The following is a 23,069-nucleotide window of genomic DNA, read 5'->3' on the forward strand; positions in this document are numbered from 1 at the left end:
AGCCTTACCTCGATTTTACGCCAAAACTCAAAAATAGGCAAACCAAAAATCTGATCCATAGAACTTGTAGAGAATCCTTCCACGATTCTCGTGGTAACTTCGGATCGTCAAATCAGATGATAAATGACAAAGAAATCTAGATAGAAAGAGAGTATGGTGAGTTTCTAGAGAGATAGAGAGAGGATTTTTAGATTTCTTAACTGAGAAGTAATGGAAATTCCTTTTTATAGCCCTTAACCAAGCCGCCCTCTTCGACGAAATGGCATCCTCGTCAACGACGTCATATAGACAGCTCGTCGATGAGATGGTGACCTTGTCAACGAGCTTAAGAGTCCCAATTTCCTAAAATATCTTGGCTTCTCCTCATCGATGAGCCTCTGAACTTCGTCAACGAGTGGAACAAAGCCTTCGTCAACGAAATCTGGCTTCGTCGAAGAAGCCTGCTCAAATTCCAATTTTACCCTTCTCTTAATTAATTAAACCCACCTATCACGGTTCAAGTTCTTACAACCTATCATACGTTCTTGTTCAGGAGTTCTACCAAAACCTACAGCACGATCCTTAGATGGGCATTTGGACTACTGTAGTTCAAGGTATAGGGTTCGAGCTAACTTCGAAGTTGATCGAGCGAGCATGGTCCCACGAAGAGATTGATGACGTACCTTGGGCCACCCTTGATTCATCCTATGTCCACCACATCATCCACTACATGTTCCACTATTTATACTACTATGGTGGCAACATGCAGAGAGGTATATGCACGGCATGGAGCAGGCTATCTGATTACCTACTTCTTCTAGACCTCATCCTACAATGCAATATCTATGCATTTGGACATCACTCGGAGAGGCGCAATGTTCATCTATAGGTCCTTTACATCGTGCATCAGAATAGGAAGTTTGATATTCCTCAACTCATCATGGATGGGATGCTTACGTTCTATGAGTGGAACATGAAGAACCCAATATTGAGGAGCCCTACACCAAGGCCTGTGCGCGGTCATCCAACTAGGGAGCCGAAGAGGCACTCATTCTGTACACCCAACTTATTATGTCGATCCTAAGGTGTATGAAGATCAACCTGAGTGATTTGGACGTGTACATCCCTATAAGAGAGGTCACTATTGAGTGGACATGGCGTCAGAGATTGAACTTGGTAGACACAAAACAACTGAAGGTTCACTAGTGGGCACCTATTAAGGGTGAACCGGGGTCTGAGTTTCAGGTACAACTTTTCTACCACGATCCCAAGGAGCCAACACACCCGCCAAATCAACCACCTCACAGAGCTTCAATGAAGAAGAGGAGGAAGATTGCTGAGCCCTCCACCTTAGCTACGACACCTTTAGAAGCAGCCCCTTCAGCGACGACACCTCCTCCACCTATATCCCCTACTGTGCCTTTGGTAGGGGATAACCTGAGTCGTCTGTGCCAAGATTTTGAGGCTATTAGATCTGAGGTACAACACGAGTTGGTGGAGATTAGAATGAAGATCACTCAAGGATTTGGGGCAATTTTAAAGGCACTTCAAGTCTACTTCCCGAGTTCGTTAGAGGCATTCAGTTTCCTAGGATTTGTAGCTCCCTCATCCTCACCTGCACTCGCCGCAGTGCCTGTCAATCCCCCTGAGCTTGTAGCATCTATGTGAGTGTCCTTTTAACTTGCTCAGCATTCATTAGCTTCACGAGCTCTCACTCTTCCATCCCCTCCACCACAGCATGGCCATCAATATCCCGGGCCACAGATTACCCCACCAACAAGCTCGATGGTGATGATTAAGATCAAGATGAGCAGTAAGGATGAGCTAGCGCTTCCTACGAAGGAGGCCCTGTACTAGCATCTACTTCTGCGAGCAAGGCACATTCCCCTGCTAGCTCACCAATACATATGGATGTGCCACCCATTACAGAGCCAGCCAATATTCTGGCATCATTGGTTGCAACCACAGTGCCTCCGGAGGACTTGTCTGTCCAATCAGATCCTTCCTTGGCGAGGGCCCTTATCTTACCAATAGATATCCTAGTGCCTCCAGCGCCTATTTCCATCGTCACACCTCCTATTCCTCACCTATGATGCACAATGGCACATCCATTAAGAGTTATGGACACTAGCATGGTAGCCACATCATCTGCTCCCGCCACTAGGACATCTTCCACTGCTCCACCAGTGGCTCAAGCCTTTCATGCTCCACCTACAGCCTTAGTTTCATGCACACCAACTTCTGCATTTGCTCCATCACCACCTGCTCCAATTGTTCGTATGCCACTCCCACTCCAGCATCACCTAAGTCACCGACTGTGTCGGGCAATTTTTCTAACGATGATGTGACTGCTTCGCACACACCATGTGATGCAACTCAGCGGTTTGATGCAAGTACCCCATTTGATGCTTCCGATGATATGAGGGGGCAATGATTCTAATTATAATGTGGGTGGTTCTATTGAGGAGGAGTAGTGCTGGCTATATAGGATCTTTTGATATGAGCTCTCCTTTGTACTTGTATTGTGCTTGTGCTCACAATTGTTTCTTTTCTTCTTTTACTTGTATTTTCAATTTCTTTTGTATCACCATGACTTTTCTTTGGTTGTACTTTTGCTCATATTGTATCTATCTTCAATTGTACTTCTGGGGTGATTAATGAATACATTGTGACTTGTTTTTTACTATCTTTTGTGCTTAGTGTACCACTTCTTTTCTCTTTATATCTTGGTTTTATTTTGGATGCTTACTTGTGCAGTTGCACTTGTTTACTCTATAATCCCCTATACAGTGCTTCCTTCCCGTGCTTTCCAAGTGCTTTCTATCCGTACCTCAGTAGGGACACTGAAGTTTTAAGTTAGGGGTACGCGGTTAGGAAAGCACTACACAGCGCATTTTGGACACAAAAATGACATGATTTTTAAATTTTTAGTGAACATTGTATGCTGCATACCATGTTAACACTTTTGATAGCCTTTACATACTTTTATATAGCTTGCTTGTTACATTCATAGGTTGTATCTTTTAGATGACTTTATTTTTCTCACTAACAATGAAGTGAGTTGCTTGTGCATAGTTTCATGTGGTATAGTCAATTTACTTGTTTTGCCACTCAATGAGGGTCAACTAGGAGTTCATTCGATTTAATGTCATTGTATAAGTTCTGGTATTTACATGGCATTTTACAAGGCTAGGACGCACTTTCACATGATTTGTTTCACTTAGGGTTCCTTGTGAGCACTGAGAGAACAGCCGTGGTGATTATGACACCTTATGCGGTTTTGTCGAGTTTGTCATTTTTTTTTAAAGTCGTTTACATATACTCTAAGTTCAAGAAACTCAATTTTCTTCTCCAAATATTCTTTGGATGCTAGTCTCCTTATTTGCATTTGATGGCCTAGAGGTGATGTCCCGTGGGGAGATATGAACCTAGGCCTTGTAGCCTACTCAGGACATGAAAATTAAGCCACCCCTAGAGATGAACATAATTCATGAACTCCCTTTTTGAGCTTAGTTCCCTATCAATGGCATGAAGATGACATAAGTTGTGATGATTGTCGTAGCTAGCCATGAATGAAATATATATAAAGAAAAGAATGAGCAGAAGAGAGAGAAAAAGAGAAATAAGAAAAATACATAGAATACCTACTCCAAATACAAAATAGTCAAGCTAGGGACACAACACACCATATCCTTGCATGTATAAAGCTTCTTCGATTGTTCCGACACATATGTATGGTTTCACGTATTGGTTTATGAATATGCAATCTAAGGTGATCTTGGTAGGATGTGACGAGTAGCTGAGAAGGGGCTAGGGTGAAGCACTCGACACCTCATTAATAGGCTAGATTCCATTCTTATGTGACTAGTCCACTCCACTTTCATCATTGGTTCTTATAAGTATGTGAGATGTTTGATCATGCATGTTTTTCCTCACATATGAGAGTGACCCCATCTTCTTAAGTTTTTTTGAGAGTATATCGGTGAGGCTGAGTCAAGACGACCATTATGTAGGTGTCCGAGAGTGACCTGAGTGCAATAAATCATTCATTTTACACATGTCTTGTGATTATGCTTGTGTATGCTCGGATTTATATGATGACATTAACTCTAAGTTGAAATTTTTGGTTGATTCTCTATGGGTCATGATTTTCTTGATGGTTATACGCTGCTAAAGACATGTATGAGTGATTTGCTTCAAAGTTGTCTTTATAATAGAGTTATTTATAAAGGAGTTTGATTGTAATAATGTTATATTCCTGTGTGTAAAATGGCATGATTTTGTTACTTGTTGATCCTACTTAATGTCCACTGAGATTGGTGTTTGTGGGTATCACCCTAGAAACCCTCATGAGACTATAACTCGTTCACTAGGGTCACCTAAGGGTTTAAAGTCTTATTGCATATGGTAAATGCAATCGTGTTTCCCATGAAATAGGAGGTAAATAGGAATTTGGTTATCTTTTATAGTTTTCTTAGTTTTTTTTTGCTCGAAGACAGGCGAAGTGTAAGTTGGGGGTTGTGATGTGTCCCTAAAATGCACTATTTTAAGCCCCCATTTACCTATGTTTTGTTCTCATTTATCTTGTAATTACCCTTTCTTACCATAGTTTGGAGTTATGTGTAGTTTGTTCATGTTTCAGGAAAATAAAGTTAAAACCGAGGAGTTAAGCAATGCAAGAAGCCAAGGAGCAATTGGGAGTATTTGTCTCAGTGGTAAGTTGGCCGGGACCACTATCTTGTGCGTCTGAAAGTATGGTCTTAACTTCCGTGCTGCACAGATAATGGTGAAGGCTGCCTTTTCCATTGTTGTGTAATTGATTTTAACTCCGCTTAGCACTTTGCTAGCATAGTAGATGGGCTTGTGTTGCCTTCCCTCCTCTTTAACCAAGACCAAGCTGACTACATGTTGGGTTGAGGCCACATACAGGTAGAGGTCCTCTCATGCTTCCACCTTTGTCAACAACGGAGGGGAGCGAAGGTACTGCTTGAGTTGTTCAAAGGCCTTACCTTGTTCTTCTCCCTATTCAAATCCTCCTTTTTTTCATAAAGCCTTGAAGAAGGGTAGGCTTCTATCTTTCGAGCAGAAGACAAACCTACTGAGCGAGGTGATTCTTCTAGTTAAGACTTGAATCTTCTTCTTGGTTCAAGGAGCCTTCATCTCCAGCAACGCCTATATCTTGTCAAGGTTGGCCTCTATTCCTCTGTGTGTTACCATGAAACCTAGAAACTTCCCTATATAGACGCCAAATATGCATTTAGAAGGGTTTAATTTCATTTGATACCTGCACAGAAGCACGAATGCCCCCTTTAAATCTTTGCAATGCTCCTTCTCTTTCAGACTTTTCACAAGCATGTCATCAACGTATTCCTCCATCATTTTCTCGAATAGATCTGTAAACATCCTATTTACTAGCCTCTGATATGTTGCCCCCACATTTTCAACCCGAAGGGCATCACCCTATAATAGTATAGCTCCATTTCCGTGATGAATGACGTTTTCTCCTCGTCTCCTGGGTGCATTGGAATTTGGTTGTATCCTTAATACGCATCCATGAAACTGAGGAGCTTGTGTCCAAAAGTTGAGTCTACCAGTTGGTCAATACAGGGAAGAGGGAAACTATCTTTCGGGCACGCCTTGTTCAAATTCGTGAAGTTAATGCACGTCCGCCACTTTCCATTTGACTTCTTCACCAAGACAACATTTGTAATGCCCCGGTCCCAACTTACAGCATAGGTGTTACTGTAGTGACCTCTGTGTACTTGATATACTTCTCAACAAATATATATATATATATATATATATATATATATATATATATGCAGCAGAATACATGTTTACATCTATCAAACTATTACCATAGTTCTAACTACCTTATAGATACATACAACTATTCCAACATCCATATACAATATTGTATGATACTAGACGCATCCTCGAGTCTTACAAAATTTTAAGTGTTCTGAAAACCTATAATATAACCTACAAAATTGAGCTCGTGGAGATGCTCACTCAAAAATAGATCGCTACCCTGCCCCAGTCCTTGCTAATCTCAACCTCGATAAGGACCTGAAAAGACAGTTTATATGATAGGGTGAGACACCTCTTAGTAAGGTACTAAACGATTAAGCTAATAGCAGTGTGTGGCCAACATGCTTTATGTGTTTAACAAAAACATAAACATATATAATCACCGTTTCCATAATTGTAAAATACGTAGCCCATTTTCATCATATGAATAGCCCCATAGTATATAACAACAATTATATAAATGTACAGATATGCAGGATAGGACACGCCTTCAAACTCTATACCATGTATAAATCCCCACAATTGGGGTTGATCGCCCCAACTGTCTCAATACAGCCTGGGTACACGATCAAGAGGCAAACCCACACCAAGACCGCCCCTACTGTCTTAATATAGCCTAGGTTCATATAAATCAAAATTATGGTGCCCTCACTAGCAACGGATCCGTGCCTACACAATCAGTCCCCAAGGTTCCTAAAGCATATCATGCAATTTAAGCAATTTAAACACTCTTTTGAAATCATTTCAAAAAAACACATCATTACATGAAATCTGGCCCCTAGCCGTCAAATAAACTTCCTGCATTTTCACAACAGTTCCAGTATTTCACAACATCAACACTTGCCACACAGTTTTCCACATTTGAAACAACCTGAAAGTAAATATAAACAGTTAATATCATAGTACAGGTTTTAAACAACAAAAACAACATTTCCAATCGGTGAAAAGGTCTGGAATGACAAGTACAATATTCTAAAAAAATAACATTTGAATTTGACCGGTTGGTTTTGAAAATAAAGTCGATTTACAAAACCGAGACCAGGAAACCCTAAAACCATCGTAACTCGATATCTAAAAGTTATTTCAACATTTCAATCAATTCATAATGTATAAATCATTGTCTTAACATAACCCCCTTACTTGCATGTGAATCAAAGTTCGAAACGACCCGGAACTAAAGCCCTAACCTTCCGAATCCCGAACCTAAACGGTTCAAAACAATGGCACGAAAATCTTAAAAGCTAATACTTGAAGAAAAACACTTCAATATAATCTCGTATACTACAGATCTACTAGACCAAAAGCAAAAACCGACCCTTACCTCGATTTTTGGGAAAAACTTGGAAATCTCCGAAATGAAATTCTGATCCATAGAACTTGTAGAGATTCCTTCCCTGATCCACGTAGCAACGTCGGATCATCAATTTCGATAACACACGGCTCAAAAATCTTAGAGAGAGAGAGAGAGAAAGAGAGAATGAGAGTTTATAAAGAAAAGTCTAACTAAGCCTTTAAGTAATCAAAATAAATATCTCCTCCAAGATATTTACATATAAATATCTCAAAATATCTCCTTTCAAAATATATCTTCTTCAAAATATCTCCTCCAAAATATCTCTTTATTTATTTATTTATTTATTTATTTATTATTTATTATTATTATTATTATTATTATTATTATTATTATTATTATTATTATTATTATTATTATTATCATATATTGATCGGGTTACTACAATCTCCCCTCTTTATAAAATTTCGTCCTCGAAATTTGCTAACTGTTTATATCACATCGTCTGAACTCTAACTGCTCTATCTCTAGGAAGAGCCGGTGGCCACCCATATAGTAGCTCCGTCCCAAATTTATTACCTACCCTCACTTATGGCGGAGGAATACCGTGGTTACATATAATAGTCTCGAAAGCACACATTACATATACAAACTCTCCCAGAGACAATCCACATACCCTTACCATAAGCAAAAAAGGATACACTCACATATCTACATTGTCTGTCTAACTCTGAACATCTCTAAATAGTTGAGGATACTTATGACGTATCTTGGCCTCTAATTCCCAAGAATCCTCCTCAATCGCGTGGTTACACCGTAGCATCTTTACTAATGATACCTCCTTGGTACACAACTTTCGTACCTTCTGATCCAAAATCTGAACCGGTACCTCACCATAAGCTAGTGCTTCACTGACCTCTAAAGACTCATAACTGATCACGTGCAACGGATCTAGCACGTACTTCCTCAACACCAACACGTGAAACACATCATACACCCTAGATAAGGTTGGGGGTAAGGCTACCCGATAAGCAACTGGACCTATCCTCTCCAGGATCTCAAATGGCTCAATGTATCGAGGACTCAACTTGCCCTTCCTCCTAAACCGCATCATTCCTTTCATAGGAGCAACCCTAAAAATTACCATATCTCCAATATCAAATTTCAGCTCCCATCGGTGAGTATCGGCATAACTTTTCTACTAACTCTTAGCTGATCTAATCCTTTCTCCAATAAGCTTGACCTTTGTAGACGTCTGCTGAACCAACTCTAGTCCCAAAATCTGCCGCTCACCTACCTCATCCTAGTACAATGGAGATCAGAACTGACGACCATACAAGGCCTCATATGGTGTCATCTCAATATTGGCCTGGTAGTTATTGTTACAAGCAAATTCTACTACCGGTAGATACTAAATCCAACTGTTACCGAAATCCAACAAGCATGCCCACAGCATATCCTCCAAAATCTGAATCATCCTTTCAAACTACCTATCCGTCTGCGGGTGAAACACATTGCCGAACATAAGTTGTGACCCCAAGGCATCCTGTAACCCCTTCCAAAATCGAGACGTGAAACGTGGCTCTCGATTTGAAATGATAGACACCGGGACACCATGGAGTCGTACTACCTCTTCTATGTACAACTCTACCAACCTATTCATAGAATAACCAACTCTTATCGGAATGAAGTGTGTCGTCTTCGTCAGCCAATCCACCACCACCCAGATAGCGTTCTATCTGTGCACCACTGAAGGCAACCTCGAAACAAAATCCATCGATATGTGTTCCCACTTCCACTTGGGAATGTCAAACAGTTGTAGTGGTCCTGCTGGTCTTTGATACTCAGCCTTCACCTGCTGACATTTCAAGCATTGCCCAACAAACCCAACCACTTCCCCCTTCATATTACTCCACCAAAACGATTCTTGCAGATCTCTATACAATTTCGTGCTCCCTGGATGAACAGTATAAAAAGAGCGATGAGCCTCCTCCAGAATCATCCTTTTTATCTCTACGTCGTCTAGTACACACAGCCTGGTGTGGAATGTAGCGACTTGCTTAACTTATTACATAATAAACATAAACAATAATAACATCAACCCGAACCCGTGGGTAGCCTGACATAAACAACGGAAACCTAAGCAGCAGTAAAAATAAATTACATCCATCAAACCATTAATTACATGATACCAGAGTCTACTATATTCCCAAAATACAGTATTTAAATACAATCTCCAAAACATCAAAATAGACCTAGGATATTACAACAAAAATCTCTTGATCCTAGATCAAAGCTTACCCTTCTAGCAAGGAAACTCAACTCACTCAACAGCGGCTACGACCCGCTAGTCTCTTAGGGTCTCCTGAAAAATTTATTAAGTTCAGGGGTGAGACACATATCACTAAGGGAAAATAAACTAAATGTAGCTATGTGGCAACATGAATATATACTGCAGTTATACATATACAATACATTTCATATATCTGTAAACATTCGTCATATCGTACTGAATAATTATATACTTTCATATTTTTCTTGTAATCATATCGTTCATAAATCGCCTATTATATCTGATAATACTGAAAGCATAACCAGGATGAATAGCTAGCTGATGTCATGTATTACCCCCCATGACGGGTTGTGCAGCACGAAGGCGGGACTCGACAATGGCTGGTAGATTACTGTCGAGTCAAAAATGTCTGTACGTACAATGGACCCACCACACCCTGGTCCGAACTGCCAGGTGGACGTTTACAACTCTACACTGAAAGCTACATCGACTATCCATCTCCCACCCCCTCGTAGGGTGGTTAGCACAAGTCCAAACATAGATATTTGATCTATATAGCTACGATACCGAGCTCCTGAAACTGAACTAAACTAACATCTGGGTTCTGATAACATATAATACATGATATTATAGCATTTTCAACATTTCATTAATATGGCCTCGTGCCAAACATTTCATAAATACGGCCTCGTGCCAAATATTTCATAAATACGGCCTCGTGCCGAACATTTCATAAATACGACCTCGTGCCGAACATTTCATACATATCATTCTGAAAATAAATCAATTATCATGTATTTCAAAATCATCATATACTGCATTATTACGTAATTCCTGAAAACATACTTATTCGTAAAATTGTCGTAACATAATACGTTTCATGAAAAATAATACCCATGCCACACAATGCTGAATTAAATCATATGTTCCATTTAAAATCATAATTCCTGTATATAGCAGCATTTTTCACAAATATATATTTACTCAATAATATTCATATATAATACATGTTTTTCTGAAAATCAATTTGCTGAGAAATAATGCTAATTTGTGTGGAAAAATAACTGCTTTAATTTATTCCCTTAACTGGCTACTAAGAAAAGCCCCTATAAACTCTGGTCTCACACTCGTAGGATTTCCTAATCAATACCTTGAAAATGAAAATTCCCAGTACTATACTTCAGTATTTTCACGTGTATATCATTTCCTATAACTATCGTAAGACCAAATTTGGCTTAAAAAACTTTACCTCAAGTCAAGGATGATTTCCAACTTGCTTTTACTAACAATCCGCTCTGGCAGATTTGGAGAGAACTTCCCCAGGAGCGTCGTGGTGGCTTCAGATAGTCGAACCGGCTGAAATTCGACCCAAAATCGAAGAGAGAAGAAAGAGAAATCGTAGGGCGAGAGAGAGAGAGAGTGTGTGAAAGGTTACTTAATTTTGAAGTTAAAATCTAGATTTTTGATATTTATAGGATTGGATTCGTTGACGAGCCACGTCATCTTGTCGATGAGTCCTTCAATAATTTCATCGACGAAACCCTCTCCTTGTCAAGGAAATTCAGACTGCTCAAAACCTCTCTCGGTATTTCCTCGTCGACAAATCTTGCCTTCGTCGATGAGGTCCTCTTATACCCTCGTCGACAAATCTCATATGTTCGTCAATGAAGTTGGCTGTCTCCTTTTTTTTTTGGTTTCCATTTCCCTTTCTTCTATTATTTAAATATCATTATTCTTCGGGTAATTACATTCTCCCGTCCTTATAAAATTTCCTCCTCGAAATTTACTATTCACATAATTTATCATCCCTTAGTAGGAAAAATGGTCTACTTATTTTATTACTTACCCTCACTTATGGCGGAGGAATACCATGGTTACATTTCAAGTCCTAGGAGATTACATATACCAAAAGAAAATTCCTTCAAAACTAAAACACCACTTACTAATTCAAGAATTACATGTACCTACAAAAGAAATATTACATATTTACTCACATTTTCTAATAACATTTAAGCTTCTTGGAATAGTTGCGGATAATTCTGTCTAATCTGCTCCTCGAGCTCCCAAGAAGCGTTTTCTATCACATGATTCCTCTATAAAATTTTTGCCAAAGGAATCTTCTTACTATATAGTTCATGTTCCTTTCTGTCCAAAATTTGCACTGGTACCTCCTTATAGACTAGCGAGTCATTGAGTTCTAATTCACCATAGCTGATAATATGAGAAGGGTCTGGGACGTATTTTCTCAACGTAGATACGTGGAATACGTCGTGCATCCTAGATAGTGTAGGTGGCAAAGCTAGCTTGTAGGCCACCGGGCCCACCTTCTCTAAAATTCCAAATGGATCGATAAACCTAGGGCTAAGTTTACCCTTTCTACAAAACCTCATAACTCCTTTTAATAGAGCTATCTTCAAAAATACATGATCACCCACATCGAACTCCAAATTCCTGCGGCGATTGTCTGCATAACTCTTCTATCGGCTTTGAGCTGCACTGATTCTATCCCTGATAAGTCAAACTTTATCATACGCCTGTTATACCAGCTCTGGCCCCACAACGAGCCGCTCACCCATCTCGTCCCAATACAAAGGATATCGACATCTCCTACCGTACAGTGCCTCAAACGGTGCCAAGCCAATACTGGACTGATAACTATTATTATATGTAAACTCTACCAGCGGCATAAACTGAGTCCAACTACCCCCAAAATCTAAAACACATGCTCGGAGCATATCTTCTAATATTTGTATCGTCCTCTTAGTCTGCCCATTCGACTGAGGATGGAATGTCGTGCTAAACGATAGCTAAGACCCTAAAGCTTCCAGTAAGCTTCTCCATAACCGTGACATGAAACGCGGATCTCGATCTGACACTATGGATACTGGCAGTCAATGAGATCGAACTATCTCCTGGACATAAATTTCTACCAATCGACTGAGGGAATAGCTAATCTTGATAGGGAGAAAATGAGCGGACTTAGTCAACTGGTCTACTATCACCCAAATTGCATTCTGGCCATGTGATGTCGACGGCAACCCTGAAACGAAGTCCATGGATATATGATCCCACTTCCACTCTGGGATAAATAACGGCTACATCTGACCTGCTGACCTCTGATGCTCAGCTTCTACTTGCTGGCATGTCAAGTACTGGGCTACATACTCAACAATCTCCCTCTTCATACCACTCCACCAGTAAAACTCTCGCAGATCCCTATACATTTTCATACTGCCGGGATGAACTACATACAAAGATCTGTGAGCCTCCTCTAAAATAGTCCTCCTAATGTCAGCATCAGCAGGAACACACAGTCTAGAATGGAACCATAAAGCTCATCATCTGAAATGCAGAATACCTCTCCTTGACCACTTTGCACTCTGTCCACTACCTCTACCAATTCTGGATCTTCTTTCTAGGTGGCTTTAATTCTTTCTTGCAGAATAGGCTATACCACTAAGCTTGCGATACATATTGGAGTATTACTCTCTATAAATTCAATGTCGAGTCTCTCTAGATCCATCATGATCAGACGCTAGATCTCCATAGCTGCCAACACTGATACCCCAAACTTCCTGCTCAATGCATCAGCTACCACCTTTGCTTTCCCTGGGTGGTAACTGATAGTATAGTCAAAATCCTTAATCAACTCTAACCATCTTCTCTACCTCATATTCAATTCCTTCTAGGTGAAGAAATATTTTAAGCTCTTGTGGTCAGAGCAAATCTCGCACTTCTTGACATACAAGTAATGCTTCCAAATTTTCAATGCGTGTACCACTGCAGCTAATTCAAGATTGTGGGTAGGGTAGTTCTTTTCATACTCTTTCAAATGTCTAGACGCATACGCCACTACCCTGCCATGCTGCATCACTACACAACCAAATCCTTTCAAGGACATATCACTGTAGATAGCATAACCCTCACCCCCAGATGCGATGATCAGTACTAGCACTGTGATTAGGCTCTGCTTCAATTCCTAAAAACTCTGCTCATTGCTATCGTCCCGTTCAAATATAGCATTCTTTCTAGTCAGCCATGTCAAAGGTCCTGATAAAGTTGAGAATCCCTCAACAAAACGACAGTAATATCTAGCTAACCCTAAGAAACTCCTGATCTCCTAGATATTCCTCGGTTTAGCCCAATTCACTACCACCTAAATCTTACTAGGATCTACATAAATTCCATCTCTTGAGATAACATACCCCAAAAACACAACTTTCTCAAGCTAGAATTCACATTTACTGAATTTTGCATACAGCTTCTTCTCCCTAAGCATCTGCAAGACCTGCCTCAAATGTATCTCATGCTCGTTATAGCTCCTCGAATAGACCAGTACATCATCAATAAAAACAACCACAAACTGATCTAAATATGGATGAAAAATCCTATTCATCAAATCTATAAATATCGTAGCAACATTCGTTAGACAAAATGGCATAACAAGAAACTCATAATGCCCATATCTGGTTCTAAAAGTTGTTTTTGATACATCTTCTGCTTTCACCTTTACCTGATGGTAACCTAATCTGAGGTTAATTTTAGAATATACCCGTGTAACCTAGAGCTGGTCGAATAAGTCATCGACACAGGGTAGAGGATATTTGTTCTTGATTGTCACTTTATTAATCTCCTTGTAGTCTATGCACATCCTCATAGACCCATCCTTCTTTTTCACGAACAGTACTAGAGCTCCCCACGGAGATACACTAGGTCGTATGAAGCCTTTATCAAGCAAATCCTATAACTGATCTTTCAGTTCTGCTAACTCTGCTGGCGCCATTTGGTACGATGCTTTAGAGATCGGCGTTGTACCTGGAAGTAAATCAATAGGAAAATCTACTTCACGATTAGGTGGTAGACCTGGTAATTCATATGGGAACACATCCGTAAATTCTTTCACCACAAGTGTATTAATAAGCTTCAATTCATCTTCTGACATTTAATTCACAAAAGCCACGAATCCCAAACAGCCATTCTGGAGCAACCTCCTTGCCTGAACTGCTGAGACCATCTGAGGTAAAGATTGCACTCGCGACCCTATAAATCTGAATTCTAGTTTCCCTAGAGATCTGAATATCACTTCCCTTGCACAAAAATCTATAATAGCAGAATTAGCTGCTACCCAATCCATGTCGAAGATGATATCAAACCTGTGCATATCCAACATACCAAATCAGCAGATAAAATTCTCCCCTAAACATCAACTAGACAACTACGGAGCATCCTACTACATCTCACCGCTGACCCGGTTGGTGTAGCCACTAACAGTCCAACATCTAATGATTGTATTTTCGCCCCACATAATTTAACACACCCCAAGGACACAAACGAGTGTGTGGCACTAGAATTAAAAAATGCACTAACTTTAAATGAAAACAAATTAATCGTAGCTAGCTGTCTCAGCATCACCTGGTGTCAAAGCAAAAACCCTAGCTGGGGCCATATTCCTCTACTGGCCTCCACGTGGCGCCTAGTAGCCTCCTCGAGCAGGTCTAAGAGCAAGAGGAGCACCTATCTGAGCTTAGCAATCCCTCATCACATGCCCTAGCTCCCCACAACGGTAGCAAACACCTCCCCTGACACGACACTCCCCTGGGTGCCTCTTCCCACAAGTTGGGCAAACTGGAGGTGGCTGTATACCCTAAAAACTGCTATTCTCAGTCTCTTGCCTCTGGTCTTTGTTGTAGCCACCTCTCTTCCACGAACCACATCCAATCCCCTGCTGGGAACCAGAAGGAATGGATCTCTTCTTTTGTCTCTGCTCCTCAACCTCCAACCGCTCTCCAATCTTTGCTATAGTGGCCTTATCAACCAGCTTAGCGAATTCCTCAACTTCAGTATCGATACCTATTTATATATTTCTCTCCTCAGGCCTATTTCAAATTGATGTACCTTCTTCACCTCATCTAGAATTATGTACGGGACAAAGCGAGATAACTCGATAAACCTCGCAGCGTACTGCTGCACTGATAACTGTCCCTGCTTCAGATTCAAGAACTCCTCAATCCTAGCCTCCCTAGACGAGGCTAGAAAATACCTGTCAAATAATATTTCTTCAAACCGCTCCCACGTCATCTCCACAAGTACAGCCCTCTACTGCTCTAATCATCTCACCACCGACCACCATCTCTCGGCCTCTCCAGTTAGTTTATATGTGGCAAATAGTACCCTCGGTTCTTCCGAACATTGCAGTACTGCAAACATTTTCTCTATCTCCTGTACCCAGTTTTCAGCGACTGCAGGATCTGTCCCTCCTGAGAAAATCGGAAGACTCATCTTAATAAACTTCTCAATCAAACTACCGTGGCCTTCCGATGGACCACCCTGTTCCTTCGAACTCCTGGCAATTTCTGTTATAACCTGCTATGCCACGCTGTGTAAGACAGCATCTGAATCACTACACGCAGCGCCTGAGGGTCCAGCACCCTCACTTCCACTAGCGTGGGCACTGTTGCCACCAATGTCCATCCTGAAAAACAAGTAACTTAACTCAAAATCCCTTTACTATACATATCACTCGACTTATATAGTATATTCTCCTAATTAATTCATCTCTCCTGATCTTAATTCAAGGTTCAATCCTGCAACCTAGATACCCAACCCAATGATAGTTTACAATGACTTTCCTGAAATCGTCACCCCAGGAAAATCACACAAACTACCACGGAAGTCTTGCATCTAGAATACAAAACCAGACTTCAAATCCCCTTATCCTATACCCTGGTATTATTATTACTACTGCACTCTAGAGTCTACAGAACCTAGTATCCTAGACTCTGATACCCAACTGTAGCGACCTGCTTAACTTATCACATAATAAACATAAATAATAATAACACCAACCCGAACCAGTGGGTAGTGGGGATAGCCTGACATAAACAGCAGAAACCTAAGCATCAGTAAAAATAAATTACATCCGTCAAACCATTAATTACATAATACCAGAGTCTACTACATTCCCAAAATACAATATTTAAATACAATGTCCAAAACTTCAAAATAGACCTAGGATCTTACAACAAAAATCTCCTGATCTTAGATTAAAGCTTACCCTTTTAGTAGGGAAGCTCAACTCACTCAACGGCAGCCACGACCCTCCGATCTCTCAAGGTCTCCTGAAAATTTTATTAAGTTTGGGGGTGAGACACATCTTAGTAAGGGAAAATAAACTAAATGCAGTTGTATGGCAACATGAATATATAATGCAGTTATACATATACAATACATTTCATATATCTGTAAACATTCGTCATATCGTACTGAATAATTATATACTTTCATATTTTTCTTGTAATCATATCGTTCATAAATCGTCTGTTATATCTGATAATACTGAAAGCATAACCAGGATGAATAGCTAGATGATGTCATGTATTACCCCCTATGACGGGTTGTGCAGCCGGAAGGCGGGACTCGACAATGGCTGGCCGACCACTGCTGAGTCAAAAATGTCTGTAAGTACAATGGGTCCGCCACACCCTGGTCCAGACTGTCAGGTGGACGTCTACAACTCTACACTGAAAGCCACATCGACTATCCATCTCCCACCCCCTTGTGGGGTGGTTAGCACAAGTCTGAACATAGATATCTGATCTATATAGCTACGATACCGAGCTCCTGAAACTAAACTAAACTAACATCTGGGTTCTGATAACATATAATACATGATATTATAGCATTTTCAACATTTCATAAATACGACCTCGTGCCGAACATTTCATAAATACAACCTCGTGCCGAACATTTCATAAATACAACCTTGTGCCGAACATTTCATAAATACGGCCTCGTGCCGAACATTTCATACATATCATTCTGAAAATAAATCAATTATCATGTATTTCAAAATCATCATATACTGCATTATTACGTAATTCCTGAAAACATGCTTACTCATAAAATTGTCGTAACATAATACGTTTCATGAAAAATAATACTCATGCCACACAATGCTGAATTAAATCATACGTTCCATTTAAAATCATAATTCCTGTATATAGCAGTATTTTTCCCAAATATACATTTACTCAATAATATTCATATATAATACATGTTTTTCTGAAAATCAATTTGCTGAGAAATAATGGTAATTTGCATTGAAAAATAACTGCTTTAGTTTATTCCCTTACCTAACTACTGAGAAAAGCCCCTATAAACTCTGGTCTCACACCCATAGGATTTCCTAATCAATACCTTGAAAATGAAAATTCCCAGTACTATACTTCAGTATTTTCACGTGTATATCATTTTCTATAACTATCGTAAGACCAAATTTGGCTTAAAAAGTCTTACCTCAACTCAGGGATGATTTCCAACTTACTTTTACCAATGATCCGCTCTGGCAGATTTGGAGAGAACTTCCTCAAGAGTGTCTTGGTGGCTTTAGATCGTCAAATCGATGGAAATTCAGCCCGAAATCGAAGAGAGAAGAGAGAGAAACCGTAGGGAGAGAGAGAGAGAGTGAAAGGTTACTTAATTTTGAAGTTAAAATCTGGATTTTGGATATTTATATGACTGGATTCGTTGATGAGTCACGTCATCTCATCAATGAGTCCTTCAATAATTTCATCGACGAAACCCTCTCCTCATCGATGAAATTCAGACTGCTCAAAACCTCTCTCGATATTTCCTCATCAACGAATCTTGCCTTCGTCGATGAGGTCCTCTTATACCCTCGTCGATGAATCCCCTGTGTTTGTCAATGAGCCCTGATAACTTCTCTCGGTTATTCCTTCTAAAGTGCAATGTCGTCTACTACCTCCTTTTGTTTCCGGTTTCCATTTTCCATTTTTTATTATTTAAATACCATTATTCTTCAGGTCATCACATGGAATCTTAGAACTCCATCCTCAAAGACATTAAAGTCTAAATGTGGTTCGCTCTGCAATTTCTCCACAATCTTTACTAACTCTGTGTCATTCAACTGAGAAGCTTTGATTCGTTCTTATAAGTTTGGATGAACCACCAACCCGGCAACGAAGGCCTGGGGATCCCCGTCCACCAGCTCTACCCTCAATCTCTCTAGATCCATCCTAATCCAGTGCTGCCCCACAACTGTTGAAACTGAAGCCTCCACTAACTTTTGACTCAGTGCATCAGCTACCGCATTAGCTTTTTTGAGATGATAGCTAATGGTACAGTTGTAGTTTTTGATCAATTCGAGTCACCTGCGTTGCCTCATATTCAACCCCTTCTAGGTGAAGAAGTATTTGAGACTCTTATGATTTGTAAAGATCTCGCACTTCTCACCATATAGACAGTGCCACCAAATCTTTAGAGCAAACCCAACTATTGCCAGCTCCAAATCATGCATAAGGTAATTCTTCTTGTACTCCTTGAGCTAAAGAGAAGCGTAGGAAACTACTTTACCATGTTGCATCAAAACACAACCTAGTCTCTTCAGGGACACGTCACTGTAGATCATGAGGCCACCATCCTCTAATGGAATGATCAACACTGGTGTCGTGACCAAGCACCACTTCAACTCTTGGAAACTCTGCTTGTAGTCTCTAGTCCATGCAAACCTGCTACCCTTCCTAGTAAGCTGGGTCAAAGGGCCTGACAGCTTAGAAAATCCCTCGATGAACCAGCTATAATACCTGGCCAGACCCAAGAAACTACATACCCATTCCTTGGTCTCGCCCAATCAACTACCGCCTCAACTTTACTTGGGTCAACTGAAATCCCCTCCCTAGACACTATATGCCCTATAAATGCAACTTGCTCAAGCCAAAATTCACATTTCTTGAATTTAGGGAATAGTTCCTTCTCTCTAAGTTCCTAAAGTACTACTCTAAGATGAGCATCATACTCTACTGGACTCTTTGAATACACCAAGATGTCGTCAATAAACACCACCGTGAATTCATCCAGGTACTCTTGGAACACCCTGTTCATCAAGTCCATGAAGGTTACAAGTGCATTCGTCAAACCAAATGGCATAACCAAAAACTCTTAATGGCTACCAGGTGTAGAAAGTAGTCTTCAATACATCCTCTACTTTCATCTTCAACTGGTGATACCCAGACCGCAGATCGATCTTTAAAAAGACCTAAGTGCCCTACATCTGTTCAAACAAGTCATCAATCTGAGGCAACAGATATCTGTTCTTCACGGTCACCTTACTGATCTCCCTGTAATCGATGTACATCCTCATCGATCCATCCTTCTTTTTCACAAATAACACAGGCACACCTCAGGGTGACACGCTCAGCCTGATGAACCCCTTATCCAAAAGTTTCTACAACTGCTCCTTCAGCTCTTTCAACTCAACTGGAGCCATCCTGTAAGGCGCCTTGGAGATTGGTGTCGTTTCTAGCTCAATAGTAAACTCCACTTCCCTGTCTGGAGGCAACCCTGGCAAGTCTTCAGGAAAGACATTGGAGAACTCCCTTATCACTAGGATATCCTCCAACTTCAATCCCTCCTTAGGTGACTCTTCCACACTCACCAGGTATCCCTGACAACCCTCCAGAAGCAGTTATCTCGCCTGCGTCGCCGAGAGGATCCATAGTGCTGAATGCACACACTACCCAACAAATAGAAATTTTTCCTCTCCGAGAGGCCTGAACACTACTTCCTTCCTACGGCAGTCAATTCTTGCAAAATTGGATGCTATCCAATCCATCCCTAGGATTACACTAAACCCATACATATTAAACATGATTAGACTAGCAGGCAACCTCCTCCCCTAAATCTCTATCGCGTAATCCCTGACCACTTTACTGCATACCACCACTAATCCTAATGGCGTATCCACACCTAACTCAACTTCTAATGGTTGGGCCTCCACTCCACACCATTTAACAAATTCTCAAGATATAAAGGAGTGGGTTGCACCCGAATAAAAAAGAACTACATCATTATGTGATAAGCTATAAATGGTACTTGTCACCACATTGTCGGCATTCTCTACATCGCTCGGTGTCATTGAGTACACCCTAGCCTGAGCGGTGCCTCCCTGGTGACCACCTTGAGGTTCCTAGTTACCACCCCGGTTCTGAGCCTATGCTGAAGGGAGAGTCATTGTCGCTTGACAGTCTCGTATCAAATGCCCTAACTCCCCACACCTGTAGTAGCACGTCAATCAATACTTGCACTCCCCCCCCCCCCAATGCTATTTCTAGCACTTAGGACACGTTGACTTCTCCAAACTCCCCTAGGAAGTCTGAGATCCTGACTGCTGCTGCTGTTGGCCTAAAGGACCGCCGAACTTCTTCCAATAACTCTTGCTGGAGCCTGACTGCAAATTTTGGGGAAAAGGCCTCTTCTTCTGATTCACCTCTCTCCCCCCTAGATGCTGGCTTCAGCCGCCATGGCTCTATCCACGAGCTCGTAAAAGCCCTCGACCATCAATTCTGCCATCTACGCACATATAGCCTGCTTCAGACCCCTCTCAAATATATGAGCCTTCTTCGACTCATCTAAAACCATGTGAGGCGCAAATCGAGATAACTCCACGAACCTAGTCGTGTACTGCTACACCGAAATTGATCCCTGGGTCAAGTGGAGGAACTCCTCAGACTTCGCGTCACAAGTGGCAATGGGGAAGGTAGTCGACACGTACCCTGAGCGCTGCTCCTTGACCAGCCTAGCTAATTCCCACCATCTCTTAGCCTCCCCCACCAACTTGAGGGTGGCGTATTTAACCTTTTTTTCCCCTGTGCACTCAGACACCTCCAGCAGATCATCCATCTCTTGTAACCAGTCCTTCACCCCAATCGGGTTCGGCCCTCTTGAAAATGTCCCTGGAACCCTTTATGGGATCCTTCCTGGCCTACCTCGCTATATCGCAGAGGAACACGGGAGCCTCAATCTCATCCTCACTAGAGGCATCCAGGTGATTATCACCTCCTTCCATGATCCCCTTCCCTCTGGGTTCCATCATGTACACAGGTAAAAGCCGACTTAATCATTCCACATTTAACACAATAAATGCAAATATGGAACAAGAAGATTAATCAACACGTATTCAAGACACCAATAGCCCATACACACTAGACCGTCTAACTTGTCATCTCGACATCAGAGTCAAGTCTCTCAACCTAGAAATGAAACCATCGATGGATTTACCATGGTTTTCCTGAAATCATCATTCCATGAAAAGCACAGAAGACCGTCAAAGGAAATCCCGCCTCTGAGCCTCCAGATTAAAATCCGACTAACTCTCTAACTCTATCTTATTACAGCTAATACTCTGGTAATTTACTCACTGACAATCAAAGTCTGCAGCACCTAGCAAACCTAGGCTCTGATACCACCTGTAACGTCCTGGTCCTAACTTACAACCCGGGTGTTACTATAGTGGCATATGTGTACCTGATGTACTTCTCAATAGATATATACGCAGCGAAAAACATAAACATCCATCAAACTATTACCATAGTTTTAACTGCCTGATAGATACATACAGCTATTCCAACATCCATATACAATACTATATGATACTCAACGCATCCTCAAGTCTTACAACATTTTACAAGTTCTGAAAACCTATAACATAACCTACAAAAACGAGCTCATGGAGACGCTCATTCAAAAATAGATCGCTACCCTGCCCCAGTCCTTGCTAATCCCAACCTCGATAAGGAGCTGAAAAGATAGTTTGTATGATAGGGTGAGACACCTCTCAGTAAGGGACGATTAAACTAATAACAGTGTGTGGCCAGCATGCTTTATGTGTTTAACAAAAACATAAACATATATAATCATCGTTTCCATAATTGTAAAATACGTTGCCCATGTTCATCATATGAATAGCCCCACAGTATATAACAACAATTACATAAATGTATAGATATGCAGGATAGGACATGCCCTCAAACTCTACACTATGTATAAATCCCCACAATCGGGGTTGACCGCCCCTACTGTCTTAATACAACCTGGGTACACAATCAAGAGGCAAACTCACACTAAGATCACCCTTACTGTCTCAATACAACCTTGGTTCATATAGATCAAAAGTTTGGTGCCCTCATTGGCAACGAATCTGTGCCTACACTATCAGTCCCTAGGATTCCTAAAGCATATCGTGCAATTTAAGCAATTTAAACACTCTTATGAAATCATTTCACAAAACACATCATTATATGAAATTCGGCCCGTAGCCGTCAAATAAACTTCCCATTTTCACAACAGTTCCAGTATTTCACAACATCAACACCTACTACATAGTTTTCCACATTCAAAAACAACCCAAAAGTAAATATAAATAGTTAATATCACAGTACGAGTTTTAAACAACGAAAACAACATTTCCAACCAATGAAAAGGTCCAGAATGACAAGTACAATATTCTAAAAATATAACATTTGAATTTGACAAGTTGATTTTGAAAATAAAGTTGGTTTATCGAACTGAGGCCCAAAAACCCTAAAACCACCATAACTCAATACCTAAAAGTTATTTCAACATTTCAATCGATTCATATTATATAAATCACTATATTAACATAACCCCCTTACTTGCATGTAAATCGGAGTCCAAAACGACCAAAAACTCAAGCCCTAGCTTTCCGAACCCCGAACTTAAATGGTTCAAAACAACAGCACGAAAACTACGAAACCTAATACATGAAGAACAACACTTCAGTATAATCTCGTATACTACAAATCTACCGGACCAAAAGCAAAAACCAACCCTTACCTCGATTTTTGGGAAAAACTCGAAAATCTCTGAAATGAAATTCTG

The 23,069-nt window shown here is 40.7% G+C and overlaps 1 protein-coding gene across 1 annotated transcript; it reads right to left on the reverse strand.

The window, feature by feature from the left end:
* Positions 1-7,805: 7,805 nt before the first annotated feature.
* On the reverse strand, positions 7,806-8,192 carry LOC131151417 (uncharacterized). The gene has a single exon (XM_058102660.1). The coding sequence runs from the start codon at positions 8,190-8,192 to the stop codon at positions 7,806-7,808; it is 387 nt and encodes a 128-aa protein (XP_057958643.1).
* Positions 8,193-23,069: the final 14,877 nt, after the last annotated feature.

The sequence above is a fragment of the Malania oleifera genome, chromosome 3 (assembly GCF_029873635.1).
Source record: "Malania oleifera isolate guangnan ecotype guangnan chromosome 3, ASM2987363v1, whole genome shotgun sequence".
Taxonomy (NCBI): domain Eukaryota; kingdom Viridiplantae; phylum Streptophyta; class Magnoliopsida; order Santalales; family Ximeniaceae; genus Malania; species Malania oleifera.